Consider the following 18,117-nt stretch of genomic DNA (forward strand, 5'->3'; position numbering starts at 1 on the left):
AATTTGTGCCTCTGATACCCTTTAATCAGTGTGTCCTTTTATTCTTACAACTCCAGAAACTGAGAGTCACCTAAATTGCGCCAAAAGGGACTGGGTAATTAAACAGATTAAAAACAAAAGGATCCCTTTTGTGCTTAATCTTATTTCCTCAACCTGTAGTCAAACAACACGCACTGTACCAGAAGCAGACCGGGAAGAATAATATTAATCTAAAACCCAAATATAATTCTGTGTCCTGTACTTAGAAATGTTTTTATTGTAAAATATTATATATCAATACATTCATAAAATGCCCATCTCTAATTTAGTACTTAATAAACACAATGGTAGTATACATTAGCTTAAAAAAATGTCTTTAAAAACTCTTTTATCATATGTACAATATCCTACTCTGATAAACCATACACATACATAAGTACAAATACACTGTAGATGCTAATTCATGTAAAGAATTTTTCTCTTTGCATAAAGATCTCTATCACATAAGAAATCTACAACCTTTATTCAGATATTTCATTTGCAAAAGGAGATCAAAAGTTTTACAAATACAAAGAGACCCTTATCCCTCGCAGTATCGTGCCATTTTGAGATATTTTTGCTCTTCTATTTTTATTGTTTTTAAAGTGTTCATTAACAAAAGTGTTGTACTTTTGTATTTTTACTGAAGACATCCGATTTTTGCTCAGGTTCCATAGGAAATAGCAGCAAGTAAAGGCGGTATGTGTTTTTTAGGGCTGACATTTGACAGAGTGCACCAATTAGTCCAAAGTATTACTTCTATGTGGTTTGCACAATTTCAGTTAGTGATACTTCCATTATTGCTGTGCCTAAGTTGCGGGAGACACTGAAGTGGACAATGTATTCTATAACAAGAATGTAGCGATGTTACCCAGATTGTAGTGTGCTATTTTCACATTTTCTTTTGTTCTATTCTAGACCATTGCACTGCTTCTTTATTTGCGAGGGAGTTTGAAGAAGAAGGGTCCCTGTCTAATTCTGTGCCCTCTATCAGTTTTGAGCAATTGGAAAGAAGAAATGGAAAGGTAAGCCTTCTTTGTACAACACGAACTTTTGAAAATGTTATTGAGCAGCATATGCAAAAGCTTTATGATATCTCTTTGTCAGGGCACTGACTCACAAATCAGTGCCTCTCTGCTGTTAATTTGCTTATGCTATGGTATGGTATTTCTTCAACCTCCTCTGGGGTAACTCCTGGTAGAGAGAAATGTACATAAAACTTGCCTCTGTAAAGAAGAGAATGATGTACAGGTAGTTTCCACCTCTTCTTTTGTACAGTACTCTTTGAAATTTGGAGGCTATTAAAAATCCAACAGACCAGCCAGCTAAACTCTTGCAGGGTGTACGTGAAGTCCTTAGCCCAGACATCCCCAAACCCTCAAATATACGCATATTGCTTTATTGAAATAATTCGTTTTTATCACGTGCTAATCTAATATTTGAATATCATATGTATGAGGGTTTTTACCATTAAAATGGGTAACTCAGCAATTAGGAGTATTATTAAAATAAACAAAATATAGATGCCAAACATTATCAATCATACATTTTAGCAAGCTTGTTTATTCTCCAAATCTGCCTTTTGACATATTTGTTACTTTGTGGTCTGGTTTTCAAGCCATATAGCATCTAACCGCATGAAAACAGGAGTAGAGGTTCAAAGAGAGAGGGAGGTCTGGTCACTATTTACAAAGATTCTTCAAGAATGGCCTAACAGCCTAGTTTAAAGCTTAATCTCGCAAATGCCTTTACTTCTCACTTGGCAAGAGTAACTTCTTTTTTATGTTTATTTTAATGTACTGTTTTTGGGACGGAAAAGCACTTGCAGGGTAAATATGTGTACCTCTGCCTGGATAGCCCAAATATGGTGTTGTCTGGATCCCTAATGCTGATTTTTTTTTTGTCCTAGGCGAACACGGATTTTGTCTGTGTGCCATGACATAAGCCTGTTTCACAAATTGCGGTCTTGTTGGACTGGTAGAGGTGCCCAAAACGCTACGCTCATAGTGGTGGAAGGCTACCGCCTTCACCGGGAATTAAGCGCTATGGTGGTAGCATACTGTGTAGTGATCAATAGTAGTGAAAAAGACCTTTTTACCCTTGTCACTGGAGTGAGGCCTACTGGCTCACTCACCTTTTCAAAAGTTCAGCTGATGTGTGCTTAACTCACCCTTGGTCCACATCAGGTAAGTTGTGGAGAGCTGTGGAGAGCTGGCATGAAAAGGCGTAATGACTCTGCATAAGTTGTATGTGTGCCTGGAAAGGGTACAGTACAAGGAGAGAGCAGTACTATGCAGTGCATGTGTTGTTAGTACATCTACTGTGTGTATGTATGCAGAGAGGAATGCATTCCATGAAAGATGTAGTGCTGTGCAGTGCGTGTGGGAATAAAGCATGTGCTAAGTGTATGTATGCTTACGTGGAGTATAATATAGAGAGTGCAGTGCTTGCATAGTGAGTGTGTGTGCTGACAGTGTGTGTGTTTGTAAAGAGCACACCCTAGTTAAAGATAGAAAGGTGTCAGTGGTAAACAGTGCACGCAGACTCTGCGTGCTAAAGGCATGTGTACATATGAGGGTACAATGCATAGCGGTATTAGCCTTGAACAGAAAGTGTGTTATTAATGTACATTAAGTGAGTGTGCTTGCAGTGGTACATTATATGGTTGAACTTTGGTTTCATTTTGGGAAGATTAGTCCTGCCTGGTAAAGAAATGAGGAGGAGAGGAATTTCCCGAGACAGATTTGTGTATTGCTGCCTTCCTGTAAGTTAGATAGGGACACCCTGGAGGGAAAAGGAATAGACTCCCTTAACATTTCAAAATACTGTTCTTTAATTCAGTGATAGATCACAAGGAAGGGCCTGAATACATCTCAGGAAGGGAGATGGGCCTGATAAAAAAAAAATCATAAATAGTAAGGCTTGGGGTCTGGGATTAACCTTTTGATGCACATATCCCTGTAGCTAATATACAGGTGTAATCGCTGGTCACTCCCATGAATTATGTTGTGGCCAATCAGCTTTGGAGTCGTGCCTGCTGTGACAGACATCTTTCATGAAGGAAGATGAAAAGGAGAAGTGGCACTTCAAAAGTAGCAGAACCCTAACATAACATTTCAAAGACCCAGACCCTAGATCACATTTGTTGTCTAAAAAAAGACTATATAAAGGGGAGATTGAGTCCCCAAAAAGTAGTCATCTGCCAAGTAGCCAAACAGGCTGTGTGAGAAGGTAAAGCGCTCCAAGACTTCTCCCTCTGACCAGGACTTGGGGCCAAGACCTGCTAGTCTCCATGCTGGGTGAGGGGAAATCTCCCAGGGAAATCAAGACCACCTGCCCTGGAACCTGGAGCTCCTGCATGTGCCGCGTGAGGAAGAGTAGAGCGTTGGAGGGAGCGAGGTCCAGTGGAGAGCCCTACCATGCAGACTCCCTGCACGAGTTTGTGGATTCAGCTGTGCACTGATCAGGCCGTAACCCTTCTGCAAGACTGTTTTGGGTGCCCCCTATATATGCCAGGGGAGGGCTGCCATAGATTTGAGTATTGAGCGCTGTTTGTGGGCGCTGAGCCCACACGGCCTTGTTGCATTGACCTCTTATACCAGAGGGGGCCACTGGTGAAGAAGTTGTGTGACCAGCTCTTGTGAACTCCTGTGCGGGGACCCCATATGCCAGGAGGGGCTTCTGTGGTGCGCATGATTGAACCTGGGGGGTCTATGTTGTATCCGGAAGGTACTGCGGCAACCCCATATGGCGAGGGTGGGCCGTCGGGAACAAATCATCTAAGCCTCGGGTCATCGTCTGGGACTGAAATGAGGCTGTAACCGGCAGAACAAGCCGCACCAACGGATCTTCCTAACTGACCCTTGTGGGCCAGGAGGACCTCAAGTTGGATGACTTGACCTCACTGGACTCCAGTTGGGAGCCAAAGGACTGAATTGTAGAGAACGTGACACACAGCATCGTGGTGAGCTGAAAGCTGCTCCAGCCGCAGGGTTGCGCGACCCTCCACTCTTGAGAGTGAGCCTGTGTCTGTGTGATGCTGCCGGGTGTACTGCTAGCAGCCTGACTTCTCCGAGCAGAATCGGATCTCTTGAGTGCTGTCCTGAGTGCACCCGCCGTAACTCCAAACACTTCCATGCTGGAGTAGAATTGGAATGCCTCCCAGCTTGGGGACTTAATTGAAACACTGAAATCAGAAAGTATTACGATCCCGATTTCAATTGAGGTTCACAGAGATATTTTTCACTCATACTACACAGAACAATCGATTTGCATGTGCCTTGGAGTATTCCTCCCCATGTAGTAATCAAACAGTGTGGTTTACGGCTGGGCTGAGGGGAAACATCCTTTAGACCAGTGATAATCAAAGTACGGCCCGGTTGCTGCATGCGGCCCCCCTGACCTTTACACGCGGCCGCCCTGGGAAGCAGCAGCACTGGGCTGCAGTTTACTCGACTCGGCACTAACATAATTTTTTGTTTTTTTAAAATATACAGCCATCACTTATTTAAAGGTTAATTGCAGTTAGTGAAATGAAGTAACCAGGCCCTTAACTTTAGCAACACCTTCATTTTTAACAACAGCAAACATTGAAAAATATGTTAGTCTTTTCAAAATTCAACAGTCTATTTCATTGACCTGTAGAACTATTTCCCTTTAGTAAATCCAATTGGAGCTGTGCATTCATAAGTATTTTTCTTAAAGTGATGGTTTTCAAACATGAATTTAGAAATGTTCATGCTTCCCCCCTCCCAGTCTGACAATGTCATTAGTGATTACATCCAAGCACAGGAGATGGTTTTGAACAGCATGCATCCTGAAGTTGTGTCTTTTGAGTTCCTCTTATATTGGATAATACAGAAAAAGGAGGTACATTGAAATAAAACAATTGCCCAGGGTCACACAATTTGGCAAAGTGAAGAAGTCAGGATTCGTCCCAGGTTATCTGGTTTCACATTGCGCAATTGAGTTCAGCCACTAAATGTACATGCTTGGCTTCCCCTACACTGACTACCCACCGCTGGCATTAGTGCGGCCCTCAGTCACATCAAAGACCAAACTTTGTGGCCCCCGGGAAAATGTTTGTAAGTACCCATGCTTTAGACCAAAGCTGGAATCACGCTTTGCCTTCACAATATCAGCAATAAAACGAACGTGTCGTTAGCACGCATTAGTTTTTGCACGCAAGTCGTGCAATGACTTGCTTTAAGGGGGCGCATAGGTGGAGTGGGGTTGGATTTAAAGTGAACACCTTCCGTACTGTTGCGCAGACTGGAGTTGGTATATTAAATGTTACTATTCCAAAGTACACTGCCCCTTAAGGCAATTCGCTGTAAGCACTTGCGTGCTAAAGGAATGCGTCGTAATGACGCGTTCGTTCTAAAGCCGGCATTGTAAAAGCATGCATGCTAAATGCATGCAGGATAATGTCGTACAACCGGGCTGAGACCGGCTAAGACACAAAGGAGGAGTTCAGATCACTGTTGGAGGAGATCAGCTGATTGGATAGGCCCAGAGGTGTTAAATGTATGCAGCCACAGAAAGTTGTTTTCTAGCTGGTGGAAGAGTTGACTGGCACCATAAGCGTAGTATCTAGGGTGACACCTCCACAGACATAATGCAACATTTCACATGATAACATGTGTATATGATGCCTTTTTTCTCTACTCTATCCTACTTTACATCTTTGGAGGGGAGTGAGTTTATATACTTAATCATTTTAGTGAAATCAGACTGTCCTTGAGATCCATATCTACATGATATCTTTCAAAAGTAATTGGATGGAACTTTAAATCCTCTGACAGACTTACTGAATGTCTTTCTCATGAAGGCTGGGATACCAGCATCTTTTAAAGACACTACTATCTTGCCCCTTTTAAAAGAAGCTATTTGGTTCCTGGGAGCCTGAAAAATGTTCTATATCTTTACTACCTTATGAGGCGAAAGCGTGAGAAACATTTGTAGCTAAGGTCTTGAGTAACCATCTTTGGTAAAATAATTATCTCAATAAGATGCAGGCGGTGTTCCGCCCTGCCAAAGCACCGAGGCAGCCTTGGTCTTATTTTAGGTGACCTGAGGTTAGATTTTGACACTGGAAAGATCAGTGTATTGATATTACTTGTTGGTTGTCTTTAACATGTTTGATCATGAAATTGTACTGGACTGGGTCAGGGCAGTCAGCATTGGCGGTACAGCGCTGAAGTGGTTCCAAACATGCTTGTTGAATAGGTCTTAGGTGGTCGTGCTGAACCCATATTTCTCTCAACGAAAAAGTTTCTGCTATTGTTTACCTCAAGGTTCAGCGCTATTCCCATACTTGTTCAACATTTATATAAAATTGCTGGCCAATGAGCTTTCCGAAATGGGGGTCAAAACATATATGTATGCTGATGTCATTCATATTTCAAAAAGATAGCAGTGGTTGTCCAGGGCCTGGCAAGGATTTTCAAGAAATACTTTGCCTATTTGAGATTGGTTAGGTTGAAATAAACTGAAATTTATTGCTAAGAAAACAGAGGTGCTGATAGTCAATAGCCCTAACGATCTGTTTGTTCACTATTACTGGCTAAGTACATTAGGCACACAGCAAATACAAGTTAACATGGTAAGAGGTTTGGGATTAAAAACAACTTGAAGCTTACTCTGGCATCCTAAGTTCAATCGAACATCCCCTACTGTTGTCACAAATTGAGAATACTAAGGAAGATTTCACTAGTGCTCAGGACTAAAGGCAGATTATTAGGATTGAAAACCCTAATCGGTTTGTATCTGGATTAGGCTAATGCGATCTATGTAAAATTGCCACATGGTTATTGAAATAGATTGCAGGCGCTGCAAAATTTGCAGCTCACTTTGTGACTGGTTCTTTCAGACGTTCACAGGCTAAACTGACTTTACAACTTTTGCACTGGCTGCCTATAAGACAATGACTTCGGTTTAAGGTACTGTGCTTGGTACATACGTGCTTTATGACCATATGGCTTCCTATCCCCCAAAAAACGCTAGAAGATATACTGCCCAGTGAAATCCCTTATTTTTATAGAGAACTTCCCTGCGTTTGCCAGGGTTTGTAAGAAAGGTCTGGCAGGCGAAGTTCTTGTATGGTGCCCCTAAACTCAGGCATTCACTTATACCTGTTCTTCTCTGCCTGACATCATTGTCTGAATTCAGGAAGTGCCTGAAAATGTGACTCTTTGCACAAACTCTTTCTTAACTGTTTTAACTGAACTTCCTGTGCATTCATTGCGCTTAGAGACCCATGGGTGATAGAGCACGTTGGAAATGGAAAGTAACATTATGCAATTGATCCAGGCCCTATGGCCTGTAATGTAACATTGGTTGAGCAGCTTGTCCCGAGCATTTAGTCACTTTCTCGCCCTCTTTAATTGAGTGGATCTTAAATACCCTTTTTAGGTCAGAGCTTTGACAGTGCAGCGGTCAAAGATGCCTATTCTCTCTAACAAAGCTCAAGTGGATGTTTTTATCTGGTTCCTGTTACCATTGGCATTTTAGTCAAGCCTCTTTCAGCCATTAGTTTGAGACTGGCTTGGCTCAGTCAGGAGGAGTATTTCTTTTTAACCTTTGCTCCTGGATAATGAGTGTACCCTTCCTCCAATTGACATCTTGTATTGCAAAGCATGTGGAACCATTTTACCTCTCCGTCTGTTTGCTTCCTCCCACTGGAGTGTCTGCTCTTCATTGGCGTCTGAGTGACCCCACTCAACCTGCCTTTTTAATCCCATTCTACCATCCCTCCTGGCCTGTGCATGTAGCTCTCTGTGTGCTTCTTGTTTCTTCGTCCCGCTTGTGTGTTCGCTCCCTGTGGCAAGGCGCGCAAGCACCCTCCCTCTCATCTTTGTGGTCCTTGTGCCCACCCCGCCCGCCACCTCCTTTTATCGTCCCTTTTCTATGTGCTGCTCATTCATCAAGCCACCATCACCCCCTCATGTTTTTCCCTCCTGCTCCTCCTCCCTTTCCCTCCTTACCCGCCACACTCTTGTATCTCCAGCTGGCCTTTCTTTCATCCCTTGTGCACTCCGTTTGCTACACTCTCAAATTGGCCATGCCCCCCTTCTCTTCTGGCACCCTCTCACAAATGCAGCCAGGACTGGGCATTGTTTTCTTGTTTCATAGAAATAAAGAGCGGTCTATAATGGGGCCTGTTTGCCTTCAGTACCATCCTCTTTTTGTTTATATGTCAAAAGACTTTTTGATCACCTTCTTTCCCTACTATATTTTTATTATCTCTAAGTGATAGGTTGACAGTATGCTTAACATCCCTGACACGGGAAGTGAAGCTGATAAATTTTGTTCATGCCATTTAAATAGAAGCCCCTATGAAGTGGCAAAACTGCACTCTAGTTGTTTTTTTCAAATTTTATTTGTAAGGTATCACCAGTATGTTTCCTAACTTAGTATTTCTCCATTTATTTTGTAACAGATTTTCTCCCGATATTTCTTTTGCTGTATATACAGGAGATAAAGAAAAAAGAAAGGAAATGCAACACAGCATATCAAACAAAGCAGACTTCCATGTGGTATTAACTACATACGAGGTATGTCGTGAGAAACTGATTAACAGAACCTACATTTCAGCTGTAATCAATACTTCAACCATTTTGTGTTAGCCTGTTTTTGATGTACTAGTGTCAACGTTTTCCTCTTATCAGAAATGGTCAATCCACAGGATTGGTCTAAGACAAAGTGAATTCAAAATATGGTATAAATGATTTACCAAAAAGACTCTCACTTGTCTCTTTTTCACTTATCTCTTTTTCCATTAGATTTATCAGTCAATATAGTTAATAGTATATCAGCAATGTAGCCAGCACAAAAAATAGAATATAGAAAATATATTGCATTATGTAGGCACATACCTTGGCAAACGAAACAGTGCATGATTTAGTTTTAAATGAAGTCAAATAATTGGGTCATTTAGTATAAGTAACAAATGTCCCGCATGAGCGAACACGATTTGTGTTACAAGTAGAACCCATAAATTGTGCACTCGTCAAGAAGTTCAATATCAAGAAAAAATAATTTGACTGTGCAATATTTGTACCAAGTAAGTTATAGTTAAATAAATTTGCAGATAATAGAACTCCAACGCAAAAAAATAAGCAGATGTGCAAATACATGATGACTTGATGCCCCATTAATAAGTTTTCTAGCAAAAAATATCTCCAAATAAAAAAAGAGCAGTGCAGACCAGTAGGGATGCGAGCAAATAAAAAAGGGAGATCCTGCCAAAAATTCAAGCCCTTTGACAATGATTTCAACAATACAATTTAACAATATTGTAACATTCTAAAATACTTAACAATCGTTACAAACGGATTTTGGAAAATAGAATGCTACATCAATTTACACACATTTCTCTTCCTTTCCCTCCGCTTTCTTTAGGACACTTATTTTTTGACTAAATCTACACTGCATCTCTACGCAAACATTAATTATTACTTTCATTTCTTCACAAGAAGCACTATATTGACTTTAAAATACACTACCTTAATTCATTCTACTGCACATCGTCACAATATTCTTCCTGTACAATATCATGGAAAAGGACACTTCATAGACTAGACCATGAAAAGTTTCACTTCTGCCACCCAGCCTTGAAAAGTTACATCTTGCCAGCTACGAAAAAGATACAGAGACTAGCAAGACCATCATTTGAAAATTAATTTTCTGTTTTACAGAGAGAGAAACTAATGTACATTGATTTGCTGTGTACTTTTTAAAGGTCTACTGTTAGGAACAGAAACATAATTTCAATGTTTTTTTTAATCTGTTACTTAGCTTTCTCACTTGTAGTGTTTTACTAATCCTCATTTGTCTCTACTTTATATTGTATTCAACTTTGTTTTTGCAGTCCTCTGTTAAATGAACACACATGTAACTCAAACAATATAAAGTCTCTGCTCCATGAGTGTGAGTAGGTTTGGAACACTAAAGTATAATTCAAGGATGAGTTGAAATGACATGTCTTTAAAAATAAGATCGTGTGAGGGAAAAGGTTTGAGAAATGTCTACAAGACTTGGACAATAACTCACTGTTTTATGACAGTTGTGATAGATGTCATAATTGTTGAGGTATTACATATTATGTCACACTTTTGTATTGCTTCATGCTATGGATAATGAACAAGTGTGAATGAAATATGATACATTTGTTTTACTCTTTAGATAGTGTACATGATACAGAACCAAGAGATGCTGTTGTCATGGTAGTGATTAAATCACTTCATAGGATTGTTTTGAAATAGGTCAGAACCTGCGTTTTAAAATTCAAACATTTACTCTAAATTTCTCTTTCTTTTTTGTCACTTTCTAATCTTGAGTTTGATTTAGTCTACTGGGTGTTAGTTTGCACTTGCATAAATGTGAAAAAGTTCAGTAATATGGTCAGTAAAACAAATGGGAAAACTCGGCTCGTTAAAGTGCAGTAAGGCTTTAACATTTCCTGTTATCATCTAAACATGAAAAAAACATTAAGGAGAGTATAACTGTGTCACAGCTCTTTGTTCGAGCGATGCAAGAGAAAGAAATTAATACAATTTCAGTTTGTTTTGCAAACGGTTAGATTGAAAATAAACCCATTTGACCGTAGGTTTTCCAGGCTGAACAGTTCACTAAAAAGGTCCCATTGTTAGTCTGGCCTAAGAAAGCAGTGTCTTAGATTTGTTCTACAAGGCGGCTTCCTAAGTTAAACTCTTCCTGTAGGTATTTGCGGACAACTTTCATGTCACAGGATCGACTCTCATCAAAGACAATCCAGCTTTACATCTTTCTGAGGTGGATGAAATGAATACCGCGCCGTAGAGAAATAGGAAAAGCTTGCTTAATGCCTTGTACAAGATCAATTTTTCAAATTGAAATATTGTTAACTTCACTGGATTTATAATATTTGCTTTGTTTATTTAGTAAATGATAATTGAAGTTCTGTAACTAATTTTAACTTGTTTGCAGATTTGCATGAAAGATTCTGGATTTTTACAGAATAGGTGAGTTCTTTTTGGAAATACTCATAAAGCCAAAACCTCATTAGGATTACACTTTGTCATTGGCAATGCAGTTCTGTATTTTGTGGAGTGTTGGTGATCGCTTAACTGTTCCTCTCCTCCCCCTCACTTGGCTATCTCTGCCTTCCCCAGCCTCTCCCTATCCTTCTAACCCTCCATTCCGTAGCAGGATCTGTGACCAAAAACCCTATTGGCAGAGCCATTAGTTGGGTCCCAGTACCAAAGATAAGACATATTGGTTTTACCAGTGCTTGTTTGGTATGCAGGTTATTGAACAGTTAAATTTGAAAACAGTCAACTCAAAACATTTACAGCAAATGGAGTGTTGGGTGTTGACCACAGCCCCTTTCAATTTTTCAGTAATCCTTATAAATAGTAAAGATACTTTCTTAAAATAACACATGATTTAGGGTAGATTGTTAGTGTACAAATGAAGAAAACAATCCTGTAAGAAGCCATCTCTAAATGCCTAGCTAATGGGCATTAGGAGGAGGGTTCTCTTCTCAAACGTTACTCCTTTAATGAGTGCCCTTCTTTGTTATTAGGTTTGATTGGTGTGCTCTGGTTGTGGATGAAGCACATAGACTGAAAAATGTGAATTCTTTGCTCCACAAGACTCTCTCGGAGGTATGGAAATGATTTATTTCAAAGTGCAACTGTCTTCTAAAGCTGCACAAGTATTTCTAATTATGAAAAATCTACTTGTGGTAAGATCATTTGCTAACTTTATTTTTCAGGCTTATATTTATTCAAGGTCACATTTACTTCCTCGAGGAAAGTATGACTTCATTCTAGTAAATGACCTCCAATGTCATGTATCTAATCTGTGCATTCTAGGCACAAAACAGACATTTTTGCATTCTGTATGAATAAACTGATTATGTACTATCATTATGCATACATATTGCAACTTATTACACAGAAACATTGTGGATGTAAATATTTTAAAGAAACAATTTTGCATATATCTAATGACCAAGATGGAATTTGAAACAACTTGATGAAGTTAAAATTTGTACTTCTTTGCTACCCCTACCACAGGATAAAACTGAAAACCCTTAACCACTTTAGTGCAGGTATCAGCCAACGGCCGACACCCTGCATTACCTGCCCCAGTGCCTGTGTCAGCCGGTGGCTGACACTTGGGAGGTAAATAAAGGCCTCTCTGAGATGCACCTGAGGGATTCCTTTATTTCATTTTAAGCTGGGACTGTTCGGGAAGAGCTTCCAGAGAAGCCTGAGTCTTTTTTCCCCCTTACTGTAATGATGATCAGCGTGCAGGACGCACTGATATCATTACAGTAAAGTGAAAGCATTATTAGCTCATTTTACTTTCACTGCATCAGTGCTGGGGGGGCATATCTCAGCCCCACAATCACTGATTTGGATGGGAGAGGTATTATTGGAAAAGTTAAAATTTCCCCTTACCAATGCTACCTCTTCTAGTGGATACCTGCCTGGGGAAAACCATAGTAGAGTGATCCCCAAGCATGGAAACACCCACTAGGCACCAGGGATGGGGAAGCGGCCCCTTATGCAAGGGCTTGTGCTCCCCCAGCATATTTGAATGTATAAGTCTTTTGGACCACCCTGGGGACGGATGGGGGTACTCATCCTAGATCATCTCCCCCAGAGGGGGGGGGGGGGCAGAAAGTCCACTAGACACCAGGAAAATGAGTTGTTTTTATATATAGGGGTGGGGGTTGCCCAACAGGGGCATGCCCAACAGTCTTTTATGCCACCCGGGAGTGGATGGGGCAATTACCCCCAATCTTCCCCACCCCGGGCAGGCAAAAAGCCCATTAGACGCCAGGGAAAACATTGTTTTTTAATAAAGGGGTGAGGGTTGCCCACCATGGGCTTTGCCATGCCCCCACACATATTGGGCATCAGTCTCACTGTCCTCCGGGGGGGCAGAAAGTCCACTAGATACCAGGGAATGTAAAAAAAAAAAGAAAGAAATATAGGGCTGGGGGCTTCCCCCTGTGGTCATGGCCATGCCCTCACCCTAAAACAAAGCAGGTAGCCTTTCTGCTCCCCGGGGGTGGATGGGGCGATTACCTCCAGTCTGCCACCAGAGGGCTGAAAGCCCATAAGACACTAGGGACTGCATTCATGTAAGATCTATTTCGAGGTAGAGGCCCCTCATGGGCAAGGGGCCATGCTCTTGCTCCACAATGGGTTACAAACGACTTGCTGCCCCTCCTGGGGAGTGGATAGGGTATTCAACCTACCAGATAAAGACAGTTCTGAAAATTAGACATCTGGGGGAGTCCAGGGAGATATGCTTCGCCTGGATTCCACACCATTTTCTAGCCCATAGTGCCCTGCAAAATTTAAACTTTGAATAAAAACACACACATTTTCCTCACATTTCTCTGAGGGAAAACTACTGGAATCTGCGGGGAGACACAAATTTCCTACCACACAGCATTCCCTAAACTCTCCTGATAACAATGGTACCTCACTAGTGTGGGTGGGCCAAGAGACTTTGACACAAAACACCCTAGAGCGCTATTAGGAGAGATCAGCAATAGGGGCAGCTGTGGGATTTGGATCTGTGCTCGGCTCCCACCCTTGGAAACCTACCAACCAGAGACATTTTAGAAAAATAGACAGCCAGGGGATTCCAGGGTGGTGTGCCTTACGTGGATCCCATGATGGTATCTTACACACAAAAACTTTGCCTGAAATCACAAATTGTCCTTAAATTTTTGTGATGGCAATTTCGGAATCTATAAAATTCCTACAACCAAGTGTTGCCTCACTTGGGCCGATAAAAACGATACACCACTTGTATTTTAAAAAATGTCTGTGTTTTGCAGATTTGCATGGGTGGTGCCAAACAATGCATCTACCCCTACTGCTTATCTATCAATTTAGCGCTTTAGAGCCTTTTGTGTCGTGGTCTCTTGGCCCACTCACACAAGTGGGTACTGTTTTTATCAGGAGACATGTCGGAACTCAGGGTGATAGGAAAGGTGTGGCTCTTTGCAGATTCTAGAACTTTGTCACAGAAATGTGAGAAAAATGTGTGTTGTTTACAAAGTCTGACTTTTGCAAGTGCTTCTGGGTAAAATTACCTAGTGAGAGCCACTGAAATATGAGGGGGAAAATGTGTGTTTTTAGTCAAAGTTTGAGTTTTGCAAGTAACTCTGGGTAAAAAGACCTGGCGAGATCCATGCAAGTCACCCTGCCCAGGATTCCCTCAGGTATCTAGTTTTCAAGAATGTGTAAGGTTTCTAGGTGCTGGCTGCCTTAGGGCCCAAAACCCACAGTTAACCACTTTGGAAAATAAGAGTCACTTTTGAGTGGAAAAACTGATGTATCCATTTTGCGTTTTGGGCCATTTCCTGTTGCGGGCAACATGCCTACCCACACAAGTGAGATACTGTTTTTATCGGAAGACTTGGGGGAATGCTGTGTGGAAGGAAGTATGTGGCTCCCCAAAGATTCAAGAACTTTCCCTCACAGAAATGTGAGTGAAATGTGTTTTTTAGTCAAAGTTTAGGTTTACAATGGTTCTGGGTAAAAAATAAAACAGTGAGAGTAATGCAAGTCACCCCACCTAGGATTCCCCCAGGTGTCTAGTTTTCAAAAATGTGCACTAGGAAAAAATAGTCACTTTTGAGTGGAAAAATGTGATGCGTCCATGTTGCGTTTTAGGTGGTTTCCTGTCACGGGCACTAGACTTACCCACACAAGTGAGGTACCATTTTTATCGGAAGACATGTGGGAGCATAATACAGTAGACCATTGGTTATTATTGGATTTCGCTGCATTTGTGCCTTCCAAATGTAAGCCACTGTGTAAGAAAGAGGACATTTTGAAAAGACCCTCTAAATCGTATGCGAGTACACATACCTACATATTCAGGGATGTAAAAAAAAACACTGCTCCTAATCTCCATATCTTGTGCCCATTTCATAAATACATAGGTTTCCTTAACACTGGATTTTCACTCTAAGGGCCTGATTCCAATGCGGTTACGAATGGCTCCGACCCTCAGTCGGAGCCATCCTAACCGCATCGGACTTGCCCGTTTGGATTCCTTTCCGACCGAGACATTCCGATGGGCTCGGTCGGAAAGGAACCCGACTCGGTTTTCCTGATGGCTTTCCAGCCGAGAGAGTACGATGGCAGTTTCCCACTGCCTTTCTGTGCCAATCTTTCCAACACAGAAAGGCATTGGGACAGGGCTGTGGGGCCCCCGAGCAGGGCCCCATGGGTGCGAGGCAGCCGAATGGCGGCCTATGGGGCACCGGTGGTGCCCCCTGTTGATCCTTTCACCCGGTGGCAGGCACCTTGGGGTGCCTGCTACGAGGTGCAGGGATAGCTGCACCTCTGCACTCAACGATGCAAGCATTGATTCTGTTCAGAATGGCTATTCCCAATGTTAAGTATAGGATTGCGACCGAACAGGGTTCAGTAGCATCCTACTTGGAGGTCTGAAACCGACGACAAGAGGTCTTTCGGTTCCAGTTCTTGACCGATGTCCAACGGACTCCGTTCCGTCCGACATAGGAATCGGGCCCTAAGTTTTTAACTATATGAATTGGTCTGTACTCAGTGAAAAATCATTGTACGGTGCAACTCTGTTGTTGGCTCTGGATACCTTGGGTTCTTGGAGAACCTACAAATCCTATATTACCCCGCAACCAGAAGGGTCTAGCGGAAGTAATGGTATATTGCTTTTGTAAATAGCCATCATGACAAAATTACAAATGAAAATGTCACAAATGGCTGGTTTTTTCTACTCATTTTTAATATTTCTTTATTTCAACAGTTAGGTTATTTGGGAAAACCTGGAGGGATCCACACATTTCAGCCCTTACTGAATTTGGAAGTTTGTCTAGTTTTCAGAAATCTATAGCTTTCCTGGATCACCCTTGGGTTCCACTCTGGTTTCCACCACAAACTTGAAGTAGGTTGAGAGAACCAGAAATCTACAGCTTTCCTGGATCACCCATGGGTTGAACACTGGTTTCCACCACAAACTAGAAGTAGGTTGAGAGAACAAAAAATATGGAAGAATGAGCTACCTCTTTAAAAAATCTAAAAACTGCAAAATAAATTGTTTTATTTTATTCAGCTCTGTATGTTCCTAACAGATGGGAAGGTGGTGACTTTAGCACAACATACCGTCTGTTGATATCCTTTTTTAGGAAAAAAAATGCCAGACACTTTTATCGGTAATTCATATTTCCTATTTTTTACCCCAAAACTCAAAATGTACCTACATTTTGCCTATTTTCTCAGTCCCCTCCAGAGGAATCCACAAACCCTGGGTACATATAGAATCCCCAGGATGTTGGAAAAAAGGATGCACATTTGGTGTGAATCCCTTATGTTGAAAAAACGTTGTGGAGCCTTAAGCTCCAACTACCCCAAATAGTCACAAAAGGGTTCAGAACCGGGTGAGAAAAGCCCCATCTGTTAAGAGGTTATAGGTCTTGTTCAATCTATGCCTATAGCAAAAATCAATAATTCTCAGATCATGCTGTTGAACATTGCTCCAGAGACCATGCCATCAGCCAGAGTACCGAAGCATAGAATGCAAGAGTACAGATAGAGATGGGCATCCGTTTTCAGTCAGAGACTACTAAATGGTCACAATTATAGTATATAATAGCATGTTTTTCCCTGCTGCCAGGATGTTTGCGCTCCCCTTTGGCAGAGCTTTTTTTAAGTAAAGAAATTGCTCTTAGGTTGATGAAACACATTGTACCTCTTTGCTCTTCTTGTGCAACCATCCAAACTATTGTCTTTTTTAGGAAATTTAGAGCTATTTATTGGTGCACCCCCACAGTAGTGTCTCATCGTGCCCTGAAGTTGGAATGAAAAATATGGCACTTTCATATCTTTTAACAGTTTTGCGAAATATTTTGTTGCATTTCTCAAACATAGTAACATAAATTCAGGAACTCTAGACAAGGAAATGTCCTGAGTCTGGAAATATCAAATAGACGTGGGTTCTTCTAGGTGATGTGATCAACTATGTGGCACCATGCATATCACTAGCTTGTGACACAATCGCTATTTATGGTGCACTTCAAGCTCAGGACTACAGAGAACGTATAAAAAATTATATATTTTCTAATTCAGTACATCCATAAGGAATCCACAGGCCTAAGTTAGATCTCCTTACTCTGACTGGGTGTCTGGGAGAACATGCTCAACATTTCTGATTTTCAGGATTTTTTTTAATCCAACACATAGTAATTTTTGCCATTTGTCCTTAAAAAAAACATATGTGCCCAGGCTTGGCCCACAACTGCCTTCCCCTATTTTTGCTGAGTGTGGGTGTACCAGACGTGTGGAGAGTCAATGCATTTGGGGTGCCCCTAGATGATAAAAGGAGTGCAGTGAATTTGAGAAATTTCTAAAGCAATTCAAAGTTACCTACTTTCTGGTTGCAGATGTCAATAGTGGGCTGTATGTAAACATAATTCAACCATATATTGTTTCCATATGCATGTTCTACTTTTTCTGTCACTAAGTAACAGATCACCTTTGCTTGAATGCACGTGGCAGGAGAACACGCCAAACATTGTTTGTCATATTTACCATGAACATCTCTCTTAATGGCAAAATCAGGTTTCCTAGAACTGTCAATAACAGGATGAAACATAATATATTCTGATCCCCACCAATGACTATCCTGATCCAGCCAAATTAAATAACAGTCCAGTAGACGCCAATTATGAAATAATGACCACAAGAGTGGTGTACAGAGTCTGCAGAAAGAGCCAAAGGTGTGGAGTGTAACATGAGGGGAACCAGTATGGATCGAACACCTAAAAGGAAGAGCCCTGGTTTTTAGGTCGAGCCTAAGCAGCGCTTGCGCTGCCTGCTCTACTTTCAGTAAGGGAGTTTTCAAAGTGCTACCAGAGGCTTTTGCTGGCCTCAAGCTTGCGTGCATGTGCGCGTGAACGTGTGCAGCCGCCATCTGTCTTTTCTCCATCATGGGTAATTAAGTGCATCGCGATGCACTTTCACTTTCGGTGCCCGCGCGGCCAATGCTTTTTGCGTGCGCTTGTCTTATAACCTTCTCTCCCCCTACCCTTCTGTCTCCTCC

General features: G+C 41.5%; 1 protein-coding gene across 2 annotated transcripts in view; it reads left to right on the top strand.

The window, feature by feature from the left end:
- The window catches only part of CHD1L (chromodomain helicase DNA binding protein 1 like), a 251,044-nt gene that overhangs the window by 13,874 nt on the left and 219,053 nt on the right, over positions 1 to 18,117 (top strand). Inside the window, exons 3-6 of one of the 2 annotated variants that reach the window (XM_085623001.1) lie at positions 937 to 1,043; positions 8,459 to 8,573; positions 10,987 to 11,021; positions 11,585 to 11,666. In XM_085623001.1, coding sequence (XP_085479127.1) covers positions 937 to 1,043; positions 8,459 to 8,573; positions 10,987 to 11,021; positions 11,585 to 11,666 — 339 coding nt within the window. The remainder of the gene's footprint in view (positions 1 to 936; positions 1,044 to 8,458; positions 8,574 to 10,986; positions 11,022 to 11,584; positions 11,667 to 18,117) is intronic. The other variant, XM_085623002.1, reaches the window with a different exon arrangement.

Source organism: Triturus cristatus, chromosome 8 (genome assembly GCF_964204655.1).
Source record: "Triturus cristatus chromosome 8, aTriCri1.1, whole genome shotgun sequence".
Lineage (NCBI taxonomy): Eukaryota > Metazoa > Chordata > Amphibia > Caudata > Salamandridae > Triturus > Triturus cristatus.